The 23,233-nt window shown below is 39.0% G+C and overlaps 3 protein-coding genes and 1 long non-coding RNA gene across 6 annotated transcripts; 1 reads left to right on the top strand and 3 right to left on the bottom strand.

Annotated features, from left to right (window-relative positions):
• Positions 1–200: 200 nt before the first annotated feature.
• Positions 201–6,434, bottom strand: LOC140957475 (uncharacterized). The gene is made up of 2 exons (XM_073414763.1): positions 5,174–6,434; positions 201–452 (listed from the first exon to the last, which is right to left on the bottom strand). The coding sequence occupies exons 1-2, from the start codon at positions 6,432–6,434 to the stop codon at positions 397–399; spliced, it is 1,317 nt and encodes a 438-aa protein (XP_073270864.1). The 3' UTR covers positions 201–396.
• Positions 6,435–6,843: 409 nt separating this feature from the next.
• On the bottom strand, positions 6,844–7,910 carry LOC140969725 (uncharacterized). Its single transcript, XR_012173989.1, has 2 exons — positions 7,829–7,910; positions 6,844–7,694 (listed from the first exon to the last, which is right to left on the bottom strand). It is a non-coding gene; the product is annotated as an uncharacterized lncRNA (long non-coding RNA).
• A 906-nt stretch (positions 7,911–8,816) lies between these two features.
• LOC140969690 (F-box protein SKIP22-like) lies at positions 8,817–10,645 on the top strand. The gene has a single exon (XM_073431117.1). It carries the CDS (start codon positions 8,894–8,896, stop codon positions 10,427–10,429), a length of 1,536 nt encoding a protein of 511 aa, XP_073287218.1. The 5' UTR covers positions 8,817–8,893; the 3' UTR covers positions 10,430–10,645.
• Positions 10,646–17,451: 6,806 nt separating this feature from the next.
• LOC140969703 (uncharacterized) lies at positions 17,452–20,125 on the bottom strand. Of its 3 annotated transcripts, none has more exons than XM_073431154.1 (3): positions 19,996–20,125; positions 19,869–19,892; positions 17,452–18,988 (listed from the first exon to the last, which is right to left on the bottom strand). In XM_073431154.1, exon 3 carries the CDS (start codon positions 18,069–18,071, stop codon positions 17,460–17,462), a length of 612 nt encoding a protein of 203 aa, XP_073287255.1. In that variant the 5' UTR covers positions 18,072–18,988; positions 19,869–19,892; positions 19,996–20,125; the 3' UTR covers positions 17,452–17,459. The 3 variants fall into 3 exon arrangements, with proteins under 3 accessions (XP_073287255.1, XP_073287249.1, XP_073287241.1); XM_073431148.1 differs by having other exon boundaries at positions 19,982–20,107; XM_073431140.1 differs by having other exon boundaries at positions 17,452–19,604; positions 19,996–20,073.
• Positions 20,126–23,233: the final 3,108 nt, after the last annotated feature.

Genomic DNA, 23,233 nt, shown 5'->3' with positions numbered 1-23,233 from the left:
TTAGTAGATCAGCGAATCATGTGAGGGCCCGTGCACTTAATTAATATTTAATTATCAAACAACAAGGATTAATTGGTGTAAACAGCGAAAACGAGTTTAAAAACGTTCATTAGGGCCTACAGAAATTTCGGCATGACCTCCCCGTAAGTAGGACATCCCAAAAATCTCAAAACACAACAACAATAATATACGCTCGAAAATAACATCAAGTTCACAATCAACCACACAAACATCCTACAGCCGCACTGGCCAGGACTAGACACGACATACCACAATTAAAATCCCAAACAACATAAAAAATATCACCATACAGCTACACAGGGCATCTCCCTGGCAAATGTATCAAACCAGCATAATATATATAAATATCTGGGAACTCTGACACAAACCGACTGACTACTGGGTACCACTCGCTGACGCTCCACCAGACGCGTCAAATCCCCTGGAATGACCTGCTATGGCATCAAAAACAACCACAACATAAAAAGAAAACAGGGGTCGGACCCCAGTACGACAAACCAGTAAAATCACGACGTATATAAAAGACATGTAATAATACCAAGTAAATGCAATGATATGCGATGCATGAATGGTAACAATGGAATAACGGATACCAAATGGAGTCCAAACGAATAGCATCATCAACAGTAACAGTGGCCACCCGTGCCAGGAATGCAGCATCAAATCGCCGCTCGTCCATGCACGTAGCATCGGGAATGCGAGTAGCTAAGTCGCTCGTCCCTAGCTGTCATCTGGGAATGTGGCTAATCCTAACCCACTCGTCCCTCTGATGACTCAATATATCTCAACAGAATCAACATAAATCGCCGTCGAAGGAGTCAAGGCTCAATATGTTATGTCAATATAATTTATGCATGAATGCATCAGAATAAACATTCAAAGCACGTAATAGCAAACAACATTCACCGAATATTCTTACACGCCAATATAAGCGTCATAATGATATAGGTTTGAGCGTACCTCAATTACAACTTACAATACCACGGTAAATTCTTAAGGACTTCCTGATGAACTCGTCCAACAATAAAACCTACAATATACATTCGCTATACACTTCAATACAATGCATTCCAAACGACTAAACCAAAATAAATCGGCTCGGTTAAAATTCGAAATCCGGGCAGCCTATATAAATCTTATACAATCTGAATTCAAGCTTAATACCTCAATAAACGAAACTAGAATGCACAACGGTAATTTCGCAAAGATGGCTCGCCGGAAAATGTCGCCGGAAACACTGTTCACGATCTGAAAAACGAGCTGGAAATTAGGGGAAAACAGGGGAAAAGCTTAATTTTCCACTACACAAACTAATCCACCAAAACACAACTAAGAATTGAAGCCAAAAATCTTACCTAGAACCGAATCGAAGCTCACGAACAGTTGCTAGAAATCAACCCGATCGAACTCGATAACTTCCGATTCATGGCAGAAAAGAAACTAATAGACTGGAGAAAGAAGTTTGCTAAGCTGCTGCACTATTACTCCAACTACTGGCGGTGCGACGCGATGACTCCAGAGAAATGAGAGAAGTCGATGGGTTATTCAAGTGGAAAAGAAGGGATTTCTGTTCTCTGCTGTACGCTATACTCAACAAATGGGTTTTAATTAAATGGAAATGGGCTGGGCCCAGAATAAGTTATTGGGCTGTCACATTCTCCCCCACTAATAAAAGATTTCGTCCTCGAAATCTAACAAAAACAATACTGATATCCACAACATTACGTCTGATAATACATAGTAAATTCAGAATACATCGCGTAATTCATTACATTCTCAAACAAATGAGGCCATTCTTGTCGCATCTTTGCCTCTAATTCCCATGTAGATTCTTCTCTTCCATGCCTACTGCATTGTACCAAAACTAGTGGAATCGTCTTGCTCCTGAGCTGTCTTTCCTTGCGGTCCAAAATTTGCAGTGGATGTTCAACATAGCTAAGAGAACTGTCTAACTCCACATCCTCGACATTCACGATATGAGACGGATCTGGCTCATACTTCCGCAACATAGATACATGAAACACATTATGTATCAAAGACAAACTCTACGGCAAATCCAAACGATAAGCCAATGTGCCAATCCTCTCAACAATCATATACGGACCAATATAACGCGGAGCTAACTTCCCTTTATGTCCAAATCTCATAGTACCCCGAAATGGTGATACTTTCAAGAAAACATAATCGCCCACTTGGAACTCTAAAGGTCTACGCCTTTTATTAGCATAACTGGCTTGACAATCCTGGGCTGCTTTCATCCTTTTTCTGATCAATTCAACTTTATCTTTCATCTCTTGAATAAATTCTGGTCTTGACATCTGTCTTTCTCCTACATCTTCCCAACATATCGGCGATCTGCACTTTCTTCCATACAAAGCTTCAAATGGTGCCATACCGATTGTTGCCTGAAAACTATTATTGTAAGAGAATTCCACCAAAGACAATGATTCTTGCCAACCACCTTTGAAATCCATCACTACTGCTCGTAACATATCCTCTATAGTCTGGATGGTTCTTTCTGACTGACCATCTGTCTGTGGGTGATAGGCGGTGCTCATAGCCAACTTTGAACCCAAAGCCGATTGCAAACTTCCCCAAAATTTCGAAGCAAACCTTGGATCACGATCAGATACTATGGTTACCGGCACACCATGCAATCACACTATATGATCAATGTACAGTTTTGCCATTTTCATATAAGTAGAGGTACGATCATATGAAATAAAATGAGCGGATTTAGACAATCTATCAAAAATCACCAAAATCGCATCACAACCACGATTAGAACGAGGAAGATGTGTCACAAAATCCATAGCAATATGCTCCCAGTTCCACTGCGGCACTTCAAGACTATGTAACATTCCACTAGGTCTCATTCTCTCGGCTTTAACCTGTTGACACGTTAAACATTTAGCCACAAAATGAGAAATATCTTTTTTCATACCTTCCCACCAGTAATGAGCTCTTAAGGTATGATACATCTTTCGAATTCCTGGATGAATACTGTGTCGACTACAATGTGCTTCCCGTAGTATAGCTTTTTTCAGATCTATCAAATTAGGAACCACAAGTCTACCATTAAAGCGCAGACTACCATCTGAGGCAACACTAAACTTTTCTGTCTGACCTGTTCGAGACAAATCTTTTAATCTATGAATGTGCGGATCGGTCTTCTGTGCTGCTTTGATGCTGGATAAAATCTCTGGCTCAACTTGAATAGATGATACTACAAAGTAGTCTCCACTGATCTGATAAGTCCATCCTGAAGTTCCCAAGTGCTCGTGAACTTTAGAGATAGTCAAAGATGTCAGCATAGCATTCTGAACTTTCCTGCTGAGGGCATCTGCAACAAGATTCATTCGACCTGGTTGATACTGAATCTCACAATCAAAGTCTTTAAGCAACTCCATCCATCGACGTTGTCTCATGTTCAAGTCAGGCTGTGAGAAAAGATATTTAAGACTCTTGTGATCCGAATAAATCACAAACTGCTCACCGTACAGATAATGACGCCATAACTTCAATGCAAACACAATAGCAGCCAACTCTAAGTCATGAACTGGATATCGGGTCTCATGCGGTTTCAACTGACGAGAAGCATATGCAATCACTCGCCCATTTTGCATTAAAACACAACCAAGTCCATTTAGAGATGCATCTGAACAAACAACATATCCACCTGAGCCTGATGGCAAAGCTAGCACTGGAGTTGTTGTCAACTTTTCCTTCAAAGTCTGAAAACTTGACTCACATTCATCAGTCCACACAAAACGTCGATCTTTTTGCGTTAATTGGGTCATAGGCCTTGCTATAATAGAAAATCCTTCAATAAAACGCCTATAATAACCTGTCAAGCCCAAAAAGCAGCGAATATCGGAAATATTCGTTGGTGTTGGCCAATTGATAACAACTTCCACTTTACTAGGATCCACTGATACTCCTTGAGCTGATATAACATGACCCAGAAATACTACTCTGTCCAGCCAGAATTCACATTTAGAAAATTTTGCATACAATTGCGCTGCTCTGAGTGTTTGGAGAACCAACCTTAAATGTACTCGATGCTCCTTCTTTCTCTTTGAATAAATCAGAATGTCATCTATGAAGACAATAACAAATCTGTCTATAAATGCTCGAAAAACGCGATTCATCAAATCCATAAAAACCGCTGGTGCATTAGTCAATCCGAAAGGCATAACTAGAAATTCATAATGCCCATAACGTGTTCGAAATGCTGTCATCGGAACATCTTCCTCTCGAACTCTAAGCTGTTGGTAGCCAGAACGAAGATCGACCTTTGAATACACTGATGTACCTTGCAACTGATCAAACAAGTCATCGATACGAGGCAGAGGATACTTATTCTTCACAGTAGCTTTGTTCAACTGCCTGTAATCAATTCACATTCTCATCGTTCCGTCTTTCTTCTTTACAAACAATACCGGAGCTCCCCAAGGTGACATACTTGGTCTAATATAGCCTTTTTCCAGTAAGTCCTGTAATTGCTCTTTGAGTTTTTTCAATTCCGCTGGAGCCAAACGATATGGTGCTCTCGAAATAGGGTTTGTCCCGGACACCAACTCAATGCTAAAATCGATTTCCCTCTGGGGTGGAAATCCAGGAATCTCATCGGAAAATACATCAGGGAATTCCTTGACAACAGGAATATCTGATACTTCAAATCTTTTTCCCTGAGTCGCATCAACTGCATAGATCATGAATCCTTCATTTCCTGATGACAAGATTCTAAACATTTCCATTGCTGACACTAATGGAATACGTGATTGCGAATATCTACCGTAAAAATTCCATTTACTGCCATAATACGGTTTAAATCTGACAACTCCATGGAAACAATCAACGGTAGCTCGATAATTTGACAGAGTATCCATTCCCAGAATACAGTCGAAGTCAGACATATCTAGCTTGATTAGATTAGTTATCATAATATTATCATCGAATCTAATCACACAATTCAGAATTATCTCATGAGACATCAAACATACACCGGCAGGTGTAGAGACTGACACAGTATCTATCAACGGAGTAGTAGCAATCTCATGCTCATCAACAAATACAACAGATACAAATGAATGAGATGCTCCTGTGTCTATCAGTATACGCGCAGGATGATTAAAAATAAGACAGATACCTGCAATAACTCCGCCCTGTGCGTCTTGAACTTGATCCTGAGTTAGAGCATGAACTTGAGCCTGCTGTGGCCCTGGAAAACGCTGCGGAACAGAACCTCTAGGCTGAGGATAGCTAGACTGCTGAAAAGACTGAGTCGGAACAAAAGGTCTAGTTGCTGGTCCTCTGAAACCTTGACCAAACTGAGGTTGCTGAAATTGTTGTCTTGCTGCATTCGGACATACTCTAGCATAATGTCCAACTTGCCCACAGATATTACAAGATCCATGAACTCCCGTACACTGAGTACTGATATGCTTACCACCACAACGATCACAAAATACTCCACCTGGTGACCCAACTGAACCTCCACGCTGACTGCCAGAACTAGAAGAACTACTACGACTCTGTTTCTTGAACTGTTTTCCTTTGGCCTTAAAGTGTTGCTGCTTTGGTTGCTGATAAGACTGCGAAGGCTGATACGGCAGTAAAGGACGGTATAGTGGTGCACCAACTGGCATCGGCACATTGCCTCCGAAACTCTGAGGAAAACCTGGTTGAACTGACTGTGGTTCTGCCAAAAGTAGACTTGCCTCCACATTCTTGGCTTTCTCTACAGCATCGGCATAATTAACAGGCGCTCCAGCAACTACTAAAGTGCAAATGGGTCGATTCAATCCTTGCATAAAATGCGAGAGCTTGTTCCGATCACTGCTAGCAACATGAGGAACATAGGCAAGAAGTGCTGAGAATTGAGATGCATTCTCCACTACAGTCATGTTACCTTGAGTCAATCTATTGAACTCAGCTTCCTTGGCCGAATAATACGAAGGCGGTGAATATTCTCGAGCAAACTGTGCGCAAAATACATCCCAAGCAACTCTTTCACCTGATTCCTTCAGAGCTTCCTCGGTAGTTTCCCACCATAACTGAGCTCGGTCTTTTAATTGACAAATAGCCAACTTAAGTTGCAAATCAGGAGTGTACTCCAACATATTAAACAAACGCTTCATACTTTTTAACCATGCTACAGCTTTCTCACCATCTTCATTCCCAAAGAATCGAGGAGGACGCATGTTCTGAAATCGGGATATCACTAGTTCCATTTCACCCATTCCTCTAGTCAACTGATCCACTTCATGCTCAACGTTAACATTTCGTACTTCACCACGAGGACGACGACCTCGTCTTCCCCATTCAGTCTCGTTAAGTCCTCTCACATTAGGAGCTTCAGATTCCTGAGCAACTTCCTTTCCTTTTCTACCCTTACGTCCAGGTGCCATCTACAAGACACAAGGATTTAATCCAATGGCAGAAACAAAATAATCGGCTGAGTATAAGAGCATAAACTTAAACTAATACGTTCTAGTCATGCTGATACAATTAATTCAAAACATACAAACAAGTAAGAGCAAATAATCAAACACATGCACAATCATTTTATTTGTGCCTAAACTCGAGTGTCCTAGACTATAATTCGAGCGTATCCCAGTTACGCTCTGATACCAAACTGTGAGGGCCCGTGCACTTAATTAATATTTAATTATCAAACAACAAGGATTAATTGGTGTAAACAGCGAAAACGAGTTTAAAAACGTTCATTAGGGCCTACAGAAATTTCGGCATGACCTCCCCGTAAGTAGGACATCCCAAAAATCTCAAAACACAACAACAATAATATACGCTCGAAAATAACATCAAGTTCACAATCAACCACACAAACATCCTACAGCCGCACTGGCCAGGACTAGACACGACATACCACAATTAAAATCCCAAACAACATAAAAAATATCACCATACAGCTACACAGGGCATCTCCCTGGCAAATGTATCAAACCAGCATAATATATATAAATATCTGGGAACTCTGACACAAACCGACTGACTACTGGGTACCACTCGCTGACGCTCCACCAGACGCGTCAAATCCCCTGGAATGACCTGCTATGGCATCAAAAACAACCACAACATAAAAAGAAAACAGGGGTCGGACCCCAGTACGACAAACCAGTAAAATCACGACGTATATAAAAGACATGTAATAATACCAAGTAAATGCAATGATATGCGATGCATGAATGGTAACAATGGAATAACGGATACCAAATGGAGTCCAAACGAATAGCATCATCAACAGTAACAGTGGCCACCCGTGCCAGGAATGCAGCATCAAATCGCCGCTCGTCCATGCACGTAGCATCGGGAATGCGAGTAGCTAAGTCGCTCGTCCCTAGCTGTCATCTGGGAATGTGGCTAATCCTAACCCACTCGTCCCTCTGATGACTCAATATATCTCAACAGAATCAACATAAATCGCCGTCGAAGGAGTCAAGGCTCAATATGTTATGTCAATATAATTTATGCATGAATGCATCAGAATAAACATTCAAAGCACGTAATAGCAAACAACATTCACCGAATATTCTTACACGCCAATATAAGCGTCATAATGATATAGGTTTGAGCGTACCTCAATTACAACTTACAATACCACGGTAAATTCTTAAGGACTTTCTGATGAACTCGTCCAACGATAAAACCTACAATATACATTCGCTATACACTTCAATACAATGCATTCCAAACGACTAAACCAAAATAAATCGGCTCGGTTAAAATTCGAAATCCGGGCAGCCTATATAAATCTTATACAATCTGAATTCAAGCTTAATACCTCAATAAACGAAACTAGAATGCACAACGGTAATTTCGCAAAGATGGCTCGTCGGAAAATGTCGCCGGAAACACTGTTCACGATCTGAAAAACGAGCTGGAAATTAGGAGAAAACAGGGGAAAAGCTTAATTTTCCACTACACAAACTAATCCACCAAAACACAACTAAGAATTGAAGCCAAAAATCTTAACTAGAACCGAATCGAAGCTCACGAACAGTTGCTAGAAATCAACCCGATCGAACTCGATAACTTCCGATTCATGGCAGAAAAGAAACTAATAGACTGGAGAAAGAAGTTTGCTAAGCTGCTGCACTATTACTCCAACTACTGGCGGTGCGACGCGATGACTCCAGAGAAATGAGAGAAGTCGATGGGTTATTGGAGTGGAAAAGAAGGGATTTCTGTTCTATGCTGTACGCTATACTCAACAAATGGGTTTTAATTAAATGGAAATGGGCTGGCCCAGAATAAGTTATTGGGCTCTCACAAATCATATAGCTCATGCTATGACTAAAGCGACATGTTTTGTGAAAACATTATTATATCTCAATCTTCGTTGATTTTTGATATTATTTTTATCGAATGTTAGTAATGAATTTATAATTTTAATTTAAAAACAAGTGTTGGAAATGTGGAATTACGAAATCGTAGTTTTGATTACTACAAAACTAGCTTAAAAAAAATTGAATAGAAGTTTCTTCTATCATCGTCTATAGAACTAACTAGTAGTTTTTTGATCCATATTTAGAAAGCTAAAGGTGATAGATTGAAAAAAATTATCAGAATATTATTACAAGTTACAATAGATAATTAAAATGAAATTTGATGATTTTTTAGTAATATATAATTTCATTTTTAATTTTAATTTCATTTTTCCTACTTTCAATTTTTTTAAAAATATGCTACTTTTAACTTTAGAATCAAATTAATTTTAGAAAATGTTTTTTTTAGTATTTTAGCAATTTCACCCGTAAATTTTTGGATAAATGTCGACTTTCCCAAACCGACTTTAACGATCTCAATTTCCTGCTCGCCAAGTTTCAGATTCTTGAAGCTGCAAACCATGAAACTCAGGCTCAGATCAATTGATTCCAAAGAAACCCTGAAAGTCGAAGCCCCGAATCCATGTACCCTTCGCCAACTCAAGCAGATTCTTTCTCAAAACCTCCCGAATTACCCCTCTCCCGCTTCGATTCGCCTCTCCCTGAATAGAAAAGACGAGCTTCGGTCCGCCTCGCCGGGTGCCGAAGACTCTCTCCAGGTTTTAGGGGTCGCGGCTGGTGATCTTATATTCTTTACTCTCAACCCTGATTTAGTGCAGAATTATTCCCCTGTTTCGGAGCAAGAAGTTGGTAATGATTCGAACCCCGAAAATATTCATCCCTCTCTGGAATCTGAAGCTTCTCAAGATTTGAGTGCCGGTGATAGCCTCAGCGAACCCAAGATTTCGGAGTCTGATGGGTTGAATAGGAAAACACTAGATACGGCAACCCAGTTGGAGGAATCTGCGGGGGGTTACATGGAGTTAGATGATGGTTGTGATGACAATTACAATGTTAGTGATGGCTTTTCAGCAGACGCGGTCAAGGATTCATTTTCTGTATCTGGGTATTTGAGGAAAGTATTCATGGACGAGTTGAATGATGATAGTGGACGTGATCACAAGTTGACTTTAGTGGCAATTCATGCGGTATTTTTAGAATCTGGTTTTGTGGGATTCGATCGAAATTCAAATAAGCAAATTGATAATTTTCAGTTTAAGAATAACTGGCCTTCAGGTGGTTTTATGCCGTCGGTGTCATACACTTTGCCAGACATTGTTGCCCGGGGTGGTGGAATTGACGTTATTGTCTTGCAATTTCACAGCTTAGGGAAGTTCATGACTGTTTATGGATCGTTAGAGAATGAATCAAGGGGACACAGTACGCACTTTTTGAAATTGAATGAGGATGAACTAGTGCCACTTTTGAATGTTGCCTGGGCGAATTGTGGTTTGACCGAAAGTATCAAAGGATTCGATGGAGGTGTTTCGAGTACCTCTCCTGAGAAAGAGTTGTCTAAGTTTTGGAGAGAAGCGAAAGATAATCTTGCATTACCATTGTTGATCGGTTTATGTGAGAAAAATGGTTTAAAACTACCTCCCTGCTTTACAAGACTGCCTACTGATCTAAAAATGAAAATTCTGGAGTTGCTGCCTGGTGTTGATATAGCTAAGACAAGCCGTGTGTGCTCGGAACTGCGATATTTGGCGTCAAGCAATGACTTATGGAAATCAAAGTTTAATGAACAATTTCCAAATGAGAGAACCGAGGGTCAGGGATATGCTAGTTGGAAAAAGGCGTTTGCCGTGGCTTGGGAGAAGGAGAAGCCCAGGAATGTTGAGGAAAGGAGGGGGATCAGATCAGCAGTTAGGACGATAAGGCATCCAAACCCATTCTTTGTCCCTCAGGTACCTCGTATGCTAGGCGGTCCACACGATATTTGGCCCGTCCTTGGGGCTGGTACCCGTACTGGGCCTCGTGATCGAGTCAATCCTCGGATTCGGAATTTTTCTCCACCATGTAGACTTGGAGGGCAAAACAACAGGGGACTTATCTAAAGTTAGAAGGTGGTTTAATGGGCTTTAGTTTAGCTTTTATGCTGGTGGTAAACCATACTCGTTGAAAGCAAACAAGTCGTGTCATGTCTATGCTTGTGATAAACATACATATTAACATTCTAGCATATTACTGTTGGTGTGTGAGTCTTGGCCTTGCGCCACAGGTGACTGAGTTTTCTTGGATCTTAGTTTCCAATCCATACTCTGTTTCTAGCATTATATCGTAGATTAAAGTTGGCTACTTCAAATCAAAGTAGTATATGGGGAAAGTTTTTAGTTGAATTTTCTTGACATATTTTCAAAAGACATTCGTTAAAACAAATATAGTATATTTTAATTTCGATATTTTGAATATATGTATAAGAATTTAAAATATATATTTGGCTTGGATCAATGAAGCATCAGTATTGTAAATATTTTGTAAAATCAGAATATCAAGTGAAGTGTAAATTATCAAAAAGAGTAACTTATAAAGAAAATTATAATTATAATCCGAAGTTCATAATTAAAAAAATCACAAAATTAGACACGTGACATTTCAAAAGTGGTGACATTATTATCTATAATAAATCTATATTATTATTATATAATACAAGAACGACATTAACCATATGTGATCACCAAGTAATTTTAGATTTGCCTAAATCAATCTTTATTTTATTAACAATTCATTATTTTTATCTATGTTTTTGAATTTTTAAATAATTATATAACCTCTAACATAAAAAAAAAACTATTATAAGAATAATGTGAATTTTATTTTTTAATAATAATATAATATCTAAAAAATCACATAAATATTATTTAACATAAAACAAAAGAGTGAGTTTCATGTGAGACCGTCTCACGGATTCTAATCTGTGAGACGGGTCAACCCTACCCATATTCACAACAAAAAATAATACTCTTAGCATAAAAAGTAATAATTTTTTATAGATGACCCAAATAAAAGATCCGTCTCACAAATACGACCCGTGAGACCATCTCACACAAGTTTTTGTCAAAACAAAATTAAAGTGTGCACACGGCGAATTCTAGTCACTATTAAATTTTAAATGTGATAATCATTCAACCCCTTATCTATGTAAAGTTTTTCAATAATTCTATGTAACAATAATTTAAAGATTTCAGCAAATTTTTAAAAAGAGTAAGGTTATATGTACAACAAAATTTATACAACAATTCTTACAACACAAAAAATTCAATACAAAATTTTATTTATAAAAATCTTACGATAAATTCAATACAAAATATCATGAAATAATAATAAAATCTCACAAAATATTAGCAAAATATCACAATATAATTATTGTAAATATCTTTGTACGATATTTTAGTTGTACTTTAACATTATTCTTTTAAAAATTTGTATTCTTAAATATGAATATATTACACAAAAGTTGGGTAATGTTATCCTAATAACAGAAGACAAACAAATCAAAGATTTACTCCAAAAGTTTAGGAAAGTTATTTAATCTTCAAATTTCACCGTTATATCTTGGGAATGGGTGATTTAACGAGTTGGGTTTCTGACAAATTGATGTCACTGTTAAGTTATTCGCAATCCATGGTTGTCCAGTACGTGATCATGTTGTCAAGAAAGCTTCGTCGCCCTCCCAGCTTGTTAACCAGCTGACAGATTTGGGGGTATCATCGTCGACCCAGATAATAGTGTTTATGGAATAAATTTTGGCAGAGTTGAGCGCAACAATGCAGGGCGAAATCTATATCATGAAAGGGAAAAGGAGGATGTAATGCTGGCACGAAAGTAGAAGGCTTATAGAATTTTGGAATCTGATTGGGAGGAGGATGATGATGATACAGATACCCGGAGTACAAAGTTGAGAAAAAGGAGTGAGCTTTGTGTTGATTCAGATGATGTGGTTGTCATAAAAGGAAGCCAAGATAGAGTAGTGCGAAGCAGGACTTTGTGTCATAAAGGTGATAGGTCTGAGCCAGAGGAAGAAAGGCTGCGTGATCAAAGAGAAAGGGAGAAGCTGGAGCAGCATATTAAAGAACGCGATGCTGCGAGGACCAGGAAGCTGACTAATCGGAAGGCTAACAAAGAAACAGTGGCCACCCGTGCCAAGAACGTAGCAACGCAACATCAAGTCGCCACTCATCCATGCACGTAGCATCGAGGGTACGGGAGCTACCCGCTCAGCCCTCATGCAAGTCATCAGGAGTGCTAATCCTACCCACCCGCTCCATCGATGACGCAACAACTCGATAGATCAGTAATAATAGCAATCAACGGAGTCAAGGCTCGAAATGCTATGCACTAATAGTATCAACACCAATAAATGCATGAATGCAATCACGTAGTCACAGACGCATATAAGGCACGCCACAACTCATTACAAAGTACTTAACGTCATTTCACATCATATAGACGTCGTAATGAAAACAGTTCGTACGTACCTCAACTGATTTTAATTTACCACAAAATATCTTAAATATTTCCCGAAAACTCCAATCCTATGGCAAAATTATTTATTGCACATCAATTCCTATCTTGGTTAAATAATCAAGGAATTTATCGAAAGAAATTCCAAAATTCACTAATTTAGCCTAAAATTCCAAAAATCCATAATTTAGGCTTTAATATTTCTAAAATTAATATGCGACAATTCTATAGCAGCTAAACACCTAATTATTGAACACTAAAATTCAAAAACCCAATTTTAAATTTTTGAATTTTCGAAATTAATCCAAATAAATTTCGAAAATCTGGTAAATACCTTTAATCGGCTCAATTCTTGTACCTACAATCAATAATATAACAATTATCACTATTGGTACCAAATTTAACCCAACAAAAATACAACCACCTTGCTGGAATCATGATTTGTACCTCAATATATATACCAAAATGAAGCTTATGACCCAAAGAACAAAAGCCCTCAATCAATTCCCGAACTCCGGCGACGTACGGCGACGATTTAACGAAGAAACAGGCGGCGGATTTCGGACGGGTTTTCGGGAATCGCAATTTTTCTTAGCAAAGAGGGTATCACTGGATAGCCCTTGACGAGAGGATTCCAAATATGTATTTACTTTATTTTTTCGACAACCGGTGGTGGAGCTACGACCGGTCAAAGACGGCGAAATTGATTGACAAAGAAGAAGAATATCGCGTCAGCAACTTACGGGAGAGAGAGTGATAATTCTCATTTCATTTTCATTTTTATTTATTTATTTTTTTAAAAAAAAAAATTTACTCAAATTGGGCCGGGCTTGGGGTTCACTTGGGCTGGGCTCTCACATTCTCCCCTACTAATAAAAGATTTCGTCCTCGAAATCTAGCATACACAAAATTTATACAAAAGTGGTTTATAAACATTTACCACGGATAGTACATAGGAAAATCAGAATACATGGAATAATTTATTACATTTTCAAACAAATGAGGCCATTCCTGACGCATCTTACCCTCTAATTCCCATGTAGCTTCTTCTCTCCCATGTCTACTCCATTGCACCATAACCAGTGGAATCGTCTTGTTCCTCAGTTGCTTCTCTTTGCGATCAAGAATTTGCACTGGATGCTCAACATAACTAAGGGAACTATCCAACTCTACCTCATCAGTCCGTAAGACATGAGAAGGATCTGGCTCATACTTTCGTAACATAGATACATGAAATACATCATGTATCGCAAACAAACTCTGTGGCAAGTCCAAACGATAAGCCAAAGTGCCAATCCTCTCAACAGTCGTATACGGACCAATATAACGCGAAGCTAGCTTCCCTTTACGCCCAAATCTCATAGTACTACGAAATGGTGAAACCTTCAAGAAAACCTGATCGCCAACCTGAAATTCTAAAGGTCTACGCCTTTTATTAGCATAACTGGCTTGACGATCCTGAGCTGCTTTCATTCTTTTCCTGATCATTTCAACCTTTTCTTTCATTTCTTGTATAAATTCTGGCATTGACATTTGTCTTTCTTCTACATCTTCCGGGCATATCGGAGATCTACACTTTCTACCGTACAAGGCTTCAAATGGTGTCATTCCGATGGTTGCTTGGAAGCTGTTATTGTAAGAGAATTCAACAAGTGACAATGATTCCTGCCAACCACCCCTAAAATCCATCACGACTGCTCGCAACATATCCTCGAGTGTCTGAATGGTCCTCTCTGACTGACCATCTGTCTTTGGGTGATATGCAGTGCTCATTGCCAACTTTGAACCCAATGCTGATTGCAAACTGCCCCAAAACTTCGAAGCAAACCTGGGATCACGATCTGATACTATGGTTACTGGCACACCATGCAATCTTACTATATGATCAATATACATTTTTGCCATTTTCTTATAAGTACAAGTACGATCATAAGGAATAAAATTAGCTGATTTAGATAATCTATCAACAATCACCCAAATCGCATCACAACCACGATTTGAACGAGGCAGGTTTGCACAAAATCCATAGCAATGTGCTCCCAATTCCATTGTGGCACTTCCAGACTATGTAACATACCACCGGGTCTCATTCTCTCAGCTTTAACATGTTGGCACGTTAAACATTTAGCTACAAATTCAGAAATCCCTTTCTTCATGCCTTCCCACCAATAATGAGATTTCAAGATATGATACATCTTCCTGATTCCTGGATGAACACTGTGTCGACTACAACGAGCTTCTCGAAGTATAGATTCTTTCAAATCTATCAAATTCGGAACCACAAGTCTACCATTATAGCGCAGACATCCATCTGAAGCAACATTGAACTTGTCTGATTGACCTGTCATAGTCAATTTCTTCAATTCATGAACATGCGGATTAGTTCTCTGTGCTGATTTGATTTTAGAAACAATTTGTGGTTCAACTTGAATAGATGAAACTATAAAGTAGTCGCGCTTAGACCGATAAGTCCATCCTGAAGTTCCCAAATGCTCATGAACTTTTGAAATAGTCAAAGATGTCAACATTTTAGGCTGAACCTTTCTACTCAGAGCATCTGCAACTTGATTCATCGTCCCTGGTTGGTACTGAATATCACAATCAAAGTCTTTAAGCAATTCTAACCATCGCCGTTATCTCATATTCAAATCAGATTGTGCGAAAAGATACTGCAGACTCTTGTGATCAGAATAAATCACAAATTGTTCCCCGTACAGATAATGACGCCATATTTTCAATGCAAACACAATGGCAGCTAACTCCAAATCATGAACTAGATATCGAGTCTCATGTGGCTTCAACTGACGAGATGCATATGCAATCACTCGCTCATGTTGCATCAAAACACAACCCAGTCCATTTAGAGAAGCATCTGTACAGACAACAAATCCACCTGAGCCTGAAGGCAAAGCTAGCACTGGAGCTGTGGTCAACTTTTCTTTCAAAGTCCGGAAGCTAGACTCACATTCTGCAGTCCATAAAAAACGTCGATCTTTTTGTGTCAACTGGGTCATCGGCCTAGCTATTTTAGAAAATCCCTCAATAAAACGCCTATAATACCCAGCTAATCCCAAAAAGCTTCGAATTTCAGACACATTTGTTGGTTTAGGCCAGTTGATAACAGCTTCAACTTTACTAGGATCAACAGATACTCCTTGTGCAGATATAACATGGCCTAAAAATAAAACTCTGTCCAACCAGAACTCACACTTAGAAAATTTGGCATACAATTGTGCTTCTGTGAGTGTTTGAAGGACTAGTGCCAAATGTTCTTTGTGCTCTGTTTTTGACTTAGAATAAATCAAGATATCATCAATAAAGACAATAACGAATCTATCGATGAATTCTCGAAATACACGGTTCATTAAATCCATAAACACTGCGGGTGCATTAGTCAAACCGAAAGGCACAACTAAGAATTCATAATGCCCATATCGTGTCCGAAATGCTGTCTTAGGAACATCTTCCTCTCGGACTCTAAGCTGATGATATCCGGAACGAAGATCAATCTTAGAATACACAGAAGTACCCTGCAACTGATCAAANTGCTAAACGATATGGTGCTCTTGAAATAGGATTTGTCCCTGGCATCAATTCAATGCTAAGATCTATTTCCCTTTGAGGTGGAAAACCTGGAATCTCATCAGGAAATACATTTGGAAAATCCTTGACAACGGGAATATCTGAAACTTTCAATCGTTCTTCCCGTGTTGCATCAAGAGCATAAATAAAAAATCCTTCATTGCCGATTGACAACAACCGGAACATTTCCATTGCAGATACTAATGGAATTCGAGACTGTGAATCATAACCATAAAAATTCCATTTGCTGCCATAATACAGTCTAAATCTGACAACTCCATGGAAACAATCCACAGTGGCTCGATAATTCGTCAACACATCCATACCCAGAATACAGTCAAAATCAGTCATGACTAATTTGATTAGATTTGTTATCATAATATTACCCTCAAATCTAATCACACAGTTCAAAACTATCTCACGGGACATCAAATATACACCGGGAGGAGTAGCAACTGACACAGTATCCAACAAAGGAATAGTAGCAATCTCATGCTCATCAACAAATGCAGCAGATAAAAATGAATGAGATGCTCCTGTGTCTATCAATATGCGTGCAGGATAGTCAAAAACATAACAAATACCTGCAATCACTCCTCCTGGTGCATCCTGAGCCTGGTCCTGAGTCAAAGCATGGACTTGGGCTTGTTGTGGCCCTGGAAATGGCTGCTGAATAGGACCTCTGGGAGGTGGGTAACTAGATTGCTGAAATGATTGGGTAGGAGCATATGGTCTAAAGACTGGTCCACGGGGAACTTGACCAAACGGTTGTGGCTGGAACTGCTGTCTCCCTGCATTAGGACATACTCTGGCGTAGTGTCCAATCTGACCACAATTATGACAAGTCCCCTGAACTCCTACACATTGGGAACTGAAATGTCGACCACCACATCGGTCACAATGCACAGTGCTAGACGACCCAACAGAACCTCCTCCTCGTGCACTGCCTGAACTGGAGGAGCTGAATTGAGACTTCTTCTTGAATTGCTTTCCTTTTGCCTTGTACCTCTGCTGTTTGGGTTGTTGGTATGACTGTACAGGCTAATATGGAGGTAAATCCACTGGCAGTGACATACTACTCCCAGATCCCTGAGAAATAGATGATGGACCTGGCTGTGGGTCTCCTCTGAGCAAACTTGCTTCAATTTTCTTCGCCTTTTCCACTGCTTGAATATACGTATTTGGCGATCCAGTCATTACCAAAGTATGAACAGTCCGCTGCAACCCGTGCAGAAAACGTGATAGTTTAGCCTGATCATTCCTAGCAACATGTGGAACATAGGGCAAAAGAGCAGAAAACTGTGAAGCATATTCCACCACTGATTTATTGCCCTGCACCAGCTGATTGTACTCTTCTTCTTTAGCAGCATAATATGATGGTGGTGCATATTCTTGGGTAAAGTGAGCACGAAAAGCATCCCAAGTAATAATGTCACCAGAGTTCTTCATTGCTTCCTCTGTGGATTCCCACCAGAGTTGTGCTCGGTCTTTAAGTTGGTAGATGGCAAGCTTCAATCTAATATCTTGGGAATACTCCAACAAATTAAATAGATGATTTATACTTTTCAGCCAGCCTGCTGCTTTTTCTCCGCTCTCATTGCCAAAGAATTTTTGAGGACGTAATTCCTGGAACTGAGAAATTATTAACCGCATTCCTCCAACTTTCTGTGTCAGCTGTTCCACTTCTTGCTCAATCGCTACCTGTCTAGCTCCAGGTATTTCAGGTCGAGGAGGTTCTTGGTTCACTTCTTCTTCAACATTTTGGGCGACTTGTCTCGAGGTCGACCACGTCTACCTCTAATGATATCGGCAAGTCCTCGAACATTTTGCGCCTCAGATTCTTGCGCTATTTCTTTTCCTTTTCTACCTCTTCCTCCAGGTGCCATTCTACAAGACACGAGTATTAAATCCACAGGCAGATAACAGGTAAAAGAAAGTTATAGGCAAGTTCTAAACTACATTCCATGCTTAATCAGCTAGTCGTTCTAATGCAGGTAAATTCAAGCAAATCACACCAAATAATTCAAATAAGAGCAAATAGTCGAACACATGCACAATCATGTTATTTGTGTCTGGACTCAAGTGCCCTAGACTCTAATTCGAGCATATCCCAATTACGCTCTGATACCAACTGTGGGGGCCCGTGCTCCTGTTTAATATTTAATGACCAAACAACCAGGATTTATTAATGTAAACAGCGAAAGCGATTAAAATTTTCCATTTTCGGCCTACAGAAATTTCGGCATGACCTATTCGTAAATAGGACATCCCAAAAAAAAATCAAAACATCACAAATAATATTCATACACTCGAAATAAAGTCATAACATCAATTCACAACCTATAGCCGCACTGGCCAGGACTAAACACATGCAGAGCCGGCAAGGCTCGTTCACACAACTATCAAGTCAAAACATCGTAAAAATAATAGTACAGCTACACGGGGCATCTCCCCGGTAAATGTATGACTCCATAATATAGTATATATATCTGGGAACTCTCAACCATGACTCGAAGACTGGGCACCACTACCTGACGCTCCACCAGACGCGTCAAATCCTCCTGGATAACCTGCTATGGCATCAAAAACAACCACAACATAAAAAGAAACGAGAGGTCGGGCCCCAGTACGACGAACCAGTAATATTACGACAAATATAACTGATATGAAATAAAATCAAGTAAAATGTGATGCAATGCAATGTAATGCAATGCGTGAAAGGTAACAACTGATAACGGATACCAAACGGAGTCCAAATGAATCGCATCAACAACAGTAACAGTGGCCACCCGTGCCAGGAACGTAACAACGCAACATCAAGTCGCCATTCATCCATGCACGTAGCATCGAGGGTACGGGAGCTACCCGCTCAGCCCTCATGCAAGTCATCCTGAGTGCTAATCCTACCCACCCGCTCCATCGATGACGCAACAACTCGATAGATCAGTAATAATAGCAATCAACGGAGTCAAGGCTCGAAATGCTATGCACTAATAGTATCAACACCAATAAATGCATGAATGCAATCACGTAGTCACAGAAGCATATAAGGCACGCCACAACTCATTACAAAGTACTTAACGTCATTTCACATCATATAGACGTCGTAATGAAAACAGTTCGTACGTAGCTCAACTGATTTTAATTTACCACAAAATATCTTAAATATTTCCCGAAAACTCCAATCTTGTGGCAAAATTATTTATTGCACATCAATTCCTATCTTGGCTAAATAATCAAGGAATTTATCGAAAGAAATTCCAAAATTCACTAATTTAGCCTAAAATTCCAAAAATCCATAATTTAGGTTTTAATATTTCTAAAATTAATATGCGACAATTCTATAGCAGCTAAACACCTAATTATTGAACACTAAAATTCGAAAACCCAATTTTAAATTTCTGAATTTTCGAAATTAATCCAAATAAATTTCGAAAATCTGGTAAATACCTCTAATCGGCTCAATTCTTGTACCTACAATCAATAATATAACAATTATCAATATTGGTACCAAATTTAACCCAACAAAAATACAACCACCTTGCTGGAATCATGATTTGTACCTCAATATATATACCAAAATGAAGCTTATGACCCAAAGAACAAAAGCCCTCAATCAATTCCCGAACTCCGGCGACGTACGGCGACGATTTAATGAAGAAACGGGCGGCGGGTTTCGGACGGGTTTTCGGGAATCGCGATTTTTCTTAGCAAAGAGGGTATCACTGGATAGCCCTTGACGAGAGGATTCCAAATATGTATTTACTTTATTTTTTCGACAACCGGTGGTGGAGCTACGACCGGTAAAGACGACGAAATTGATTGACAAAGAAGAAGAATCTCGCGGCAGCAACTTACGGGAGAGAGTGATAATTCTCATTTCATTTTCATTTTTATTTATTTTTTTTTAAAAAAAAATTTACTCAAATTGGGCCGGGCTTGGGGTTCACTTGGGCTGGGCTCTCACACTTAATGTGTACAACTCATGGAAGGAAACCAATTATTCAACTCAATGGTGTTAAAAAACTGAAAATATTGTTACTATGTTGGAAGATTGTATAAATAATATCTTGTAGATTTTTAATTGATATTGTGTATCTTATATTGATATAGGTGTATATTTGGTGTCCTTAAATCAAAGGATTGATAGGATTAAGATCTAGGGTTTCCATTATAAATAATTTAGTATGTTGTATAAATACCATATAGTTATTGGAAAATAATACATGAAATTATTATCTTATTTTTTACATGGTATCAGAGCCATCCTTTTTCTAAATTCACGTTTTTTTCTTACTCGATAGCTCTATCGTTCTCTTCATTCCTTAATCATGTCTGATTCTGAAGCTTCGAAAAAAATTGTAGCTATGAAGCAATCTGCCAAATTGGAGGATGTAAATCTCAATCCAACCACTGGCGACTTGCAAAACATTCAGACGAACTATCGTTTGGATGGAAAGAACTACTTGAAATGGTCCCAATTTGTGCGGACTTATTTGAAGGGAAAAGGGAGAATTAGTCACCTTCTTGGGATTGGACCCAAGCCATGAGAAGACGACTTCGACGCGTGGGATGAAGCTGATTCTATGGTCATATCGTGGCTGTGGGAGTCGATGGATCCAAGGATCAATGACGCTGTCATGTTTTTGACATCTGCAAAGGCCATTTGGGAGTCAATCAAACGAACTTATTCGAAGGCTCGTGATACTGCCCATGTTTACGAAATCAAAATAAAGGTTGGATCAGCCAAGCAAGGAAATAAACCGATCACTGAGTACACCAACGAACTTCACCAACTAACTTCAAAATCTTTGGCAAGAATTTGATCGCTATCGGGACATTGTGATGAACTGTCCAGAAGATGCCTCAATTCTTAAACATTCATCGATAAGGACCGAGTTTATGATTTTTTAGCTGGATTGAACCCATAATTTGATCAAGTAAGGGTCCAAATTCTAGGAAAAGATGTGATACCATCTTTGGAAGAAACAATCTCTTTTATTCAGGCTGAAGAAAGTCGGAGAAGTGTGATGCTTGAGCCTCAAAATTCAGAGGGGTCGGTGATGGTCGCGAAGATTCCAGAACAACGTTAAGTTAAGGAGTATGTAAGGGTAGAAATATCAAAAGTTGAAAGCCGAGGGGGTAAGAAAGATTTATGGTGCACTTAATGTAGAAAGACTGGACACACCAAGGACAAGTGCTGGAAATTACATGGCAGAAACAAGGAATGAAATCAACGATAGGGACAGACCAGAAACATAAACCAAGCCAACTTTGCGGTTAACCGGCCAAGTCAAGAAGGTGATTCAAGACTGAATGAACTCAGCAAGGAAGAGGTTGAGAGACTTCGAAAACTCCTTGAGAATGAAGAGAAAATCAGTGGTACTTGCTCCTTAGCGGCTCAGCCCATTCAGGTAAGTCTCTTACCTCTCTAGGATTAAATGCCTCAGATAAAGTTGTTAGAAATTTGTGGATTGTCAATTCAGGAGCCACAGACCATATGACCCATTCCTCACTTAAATTCAATAACTACACACCTTGTCCAAGCAACCGAAAGATAACCATTGCTGATGGTTCTCTTACCACTGTTGCTTGGATAGGCGGTATCCAAATCAGCACCACAATTACACTTCACAATGTTCTTCAAGTGCAAGGATTATCCACCAGCCTAATATCTATCAAAAAACTTACCTCTGACTTGAAATGTAATGTGTTTTTAATCCATCTCATTGTATATTTCAGGACCGGGATTCGGGGAGGAAGATTTGACGTGCTAGGGAAGAAAACGGGCTATATTTTCTTGAGGATATTGGCAACTTGAACAGCGTTAGGTTTCAAGTGTCTTCATCTTTTTTGTCATCTTCAAATAAAGATAACATTTGGCTTCATCATTTCCGATTAGGTCATCCATCTTTTGGAGTTTTAAAATCTATGTTTCCGTTGTTATTTGTAGGGTTAGGAAATGAACGTCTTCATTGCGATGTTTGTGAATTTGCAAAACATAAACATGTAAACTTTCCAATAAGCAATAAAAGATGTGATACACCTTTTTATCTAATCCATAGTGATGTTTGGGGAGCCTCAATTACTCTTAATATATCTGGACCTCGATGGTTTGTCTCATTTATTTATGATTGCACTCGGATTTCATGGATATCCCTTTTCAAAAATAAGTCCGATGTTAGTACTGTGTTTCAAAATTTTCATTCTATGATCCAGAATCAATTTGAAAAAAAAAATCAAAAAAATATATCCGATAACGCAAGAGAATATTTCAATCACACATTGTCTTCTTATTTTGAAAATGAGGGAATTATCCATGAATAATCTTGCTCTTATACCCCACAACAAAACGGAGTGGCGGAAAAGAAAAATGGTCATTTGCTAGCTACAGCACGAGCTCTTCTTTTTCATAAAAATGTTCCAAAAAATTATTGGGGAGAAGCCGTATTAACAGCTGCATACATCATAAACCGCCTGCCCTAAAAAACGTTAGGTTTTAGAAGTCCAATCCAGGTACTGTCTGAGTTTTTCCCTAACCTTGACAAGGATCCTCACCTCAACCCAAAAATTTTTGGCTACCCTGCATTTGTTCATGTTCATAAGAAGGGAAAGTTAGATCATAAAGCTCTTAAGTGTATCTTTGTTGGGTATTCATCAACCCAAAAGGGCTACAAGTATTATCATCCTGCTACCAAGAAATTTTTTGTTTCTATGGACGTTATTTTTGATGAAGATGCATCATACTTTTGAACTTGGGAGATTGAAGTATTTTCTTGGAATAGAAGTAGCTCATTCCAAGAAAAAGATCTTTG

Source organism: Primulina huaijiensis, chromosome 2, assembly GCF_012295235.1.
Source record: "Primulina huaijiensis isolate GDHJ02 chromosome 2, ASM1229523v2, whole genome shotgun sequence".
Lineage (NCBI taxonomy): Eukaryota > Viridiplantae > Streptophyta > Magnoliopsida > Lamiales > Gesneriaceae > Primulina > Primulina huaijiensis.
The sequence above is the reverse complement of the archived record's forward strand: the minus strand, read 5'-3'. Positions and strand labels throughout refer to the sequence as shown.

Bases quoted from the DNA above. Each gene is read 5' to 3' on its own strand.
- LOC140957475 (XM_073414763.1), bottom strand. From the start codon at position 6,434: ATGGCACCTGGACGTAAGGGTAGAAAAGGAAAGGAAGTTGCTCAGGAA. The intron at 453-5,173 runs GTATCTGTCTTA...ATGCCATAGCAG, and splicing joins ACAGGGCGGAGTTATTGCAG to GTCATTCCAGGGGATTTGAC.
- LOC140969690 (XM_073431117.1), top strand. From the start codon at position 8,894: ATGAAACTCAGGCTCAGATCAATTGATTCCAAAGAAACCCTGAAAGTC.
- LOC140969703 (XM_073431154.1), bottom strand. From the start codon at position 18,071: ATGCGGTTAATAATTTCTCAGTTCCAGGAATTACGTCCTCAAAAATTC.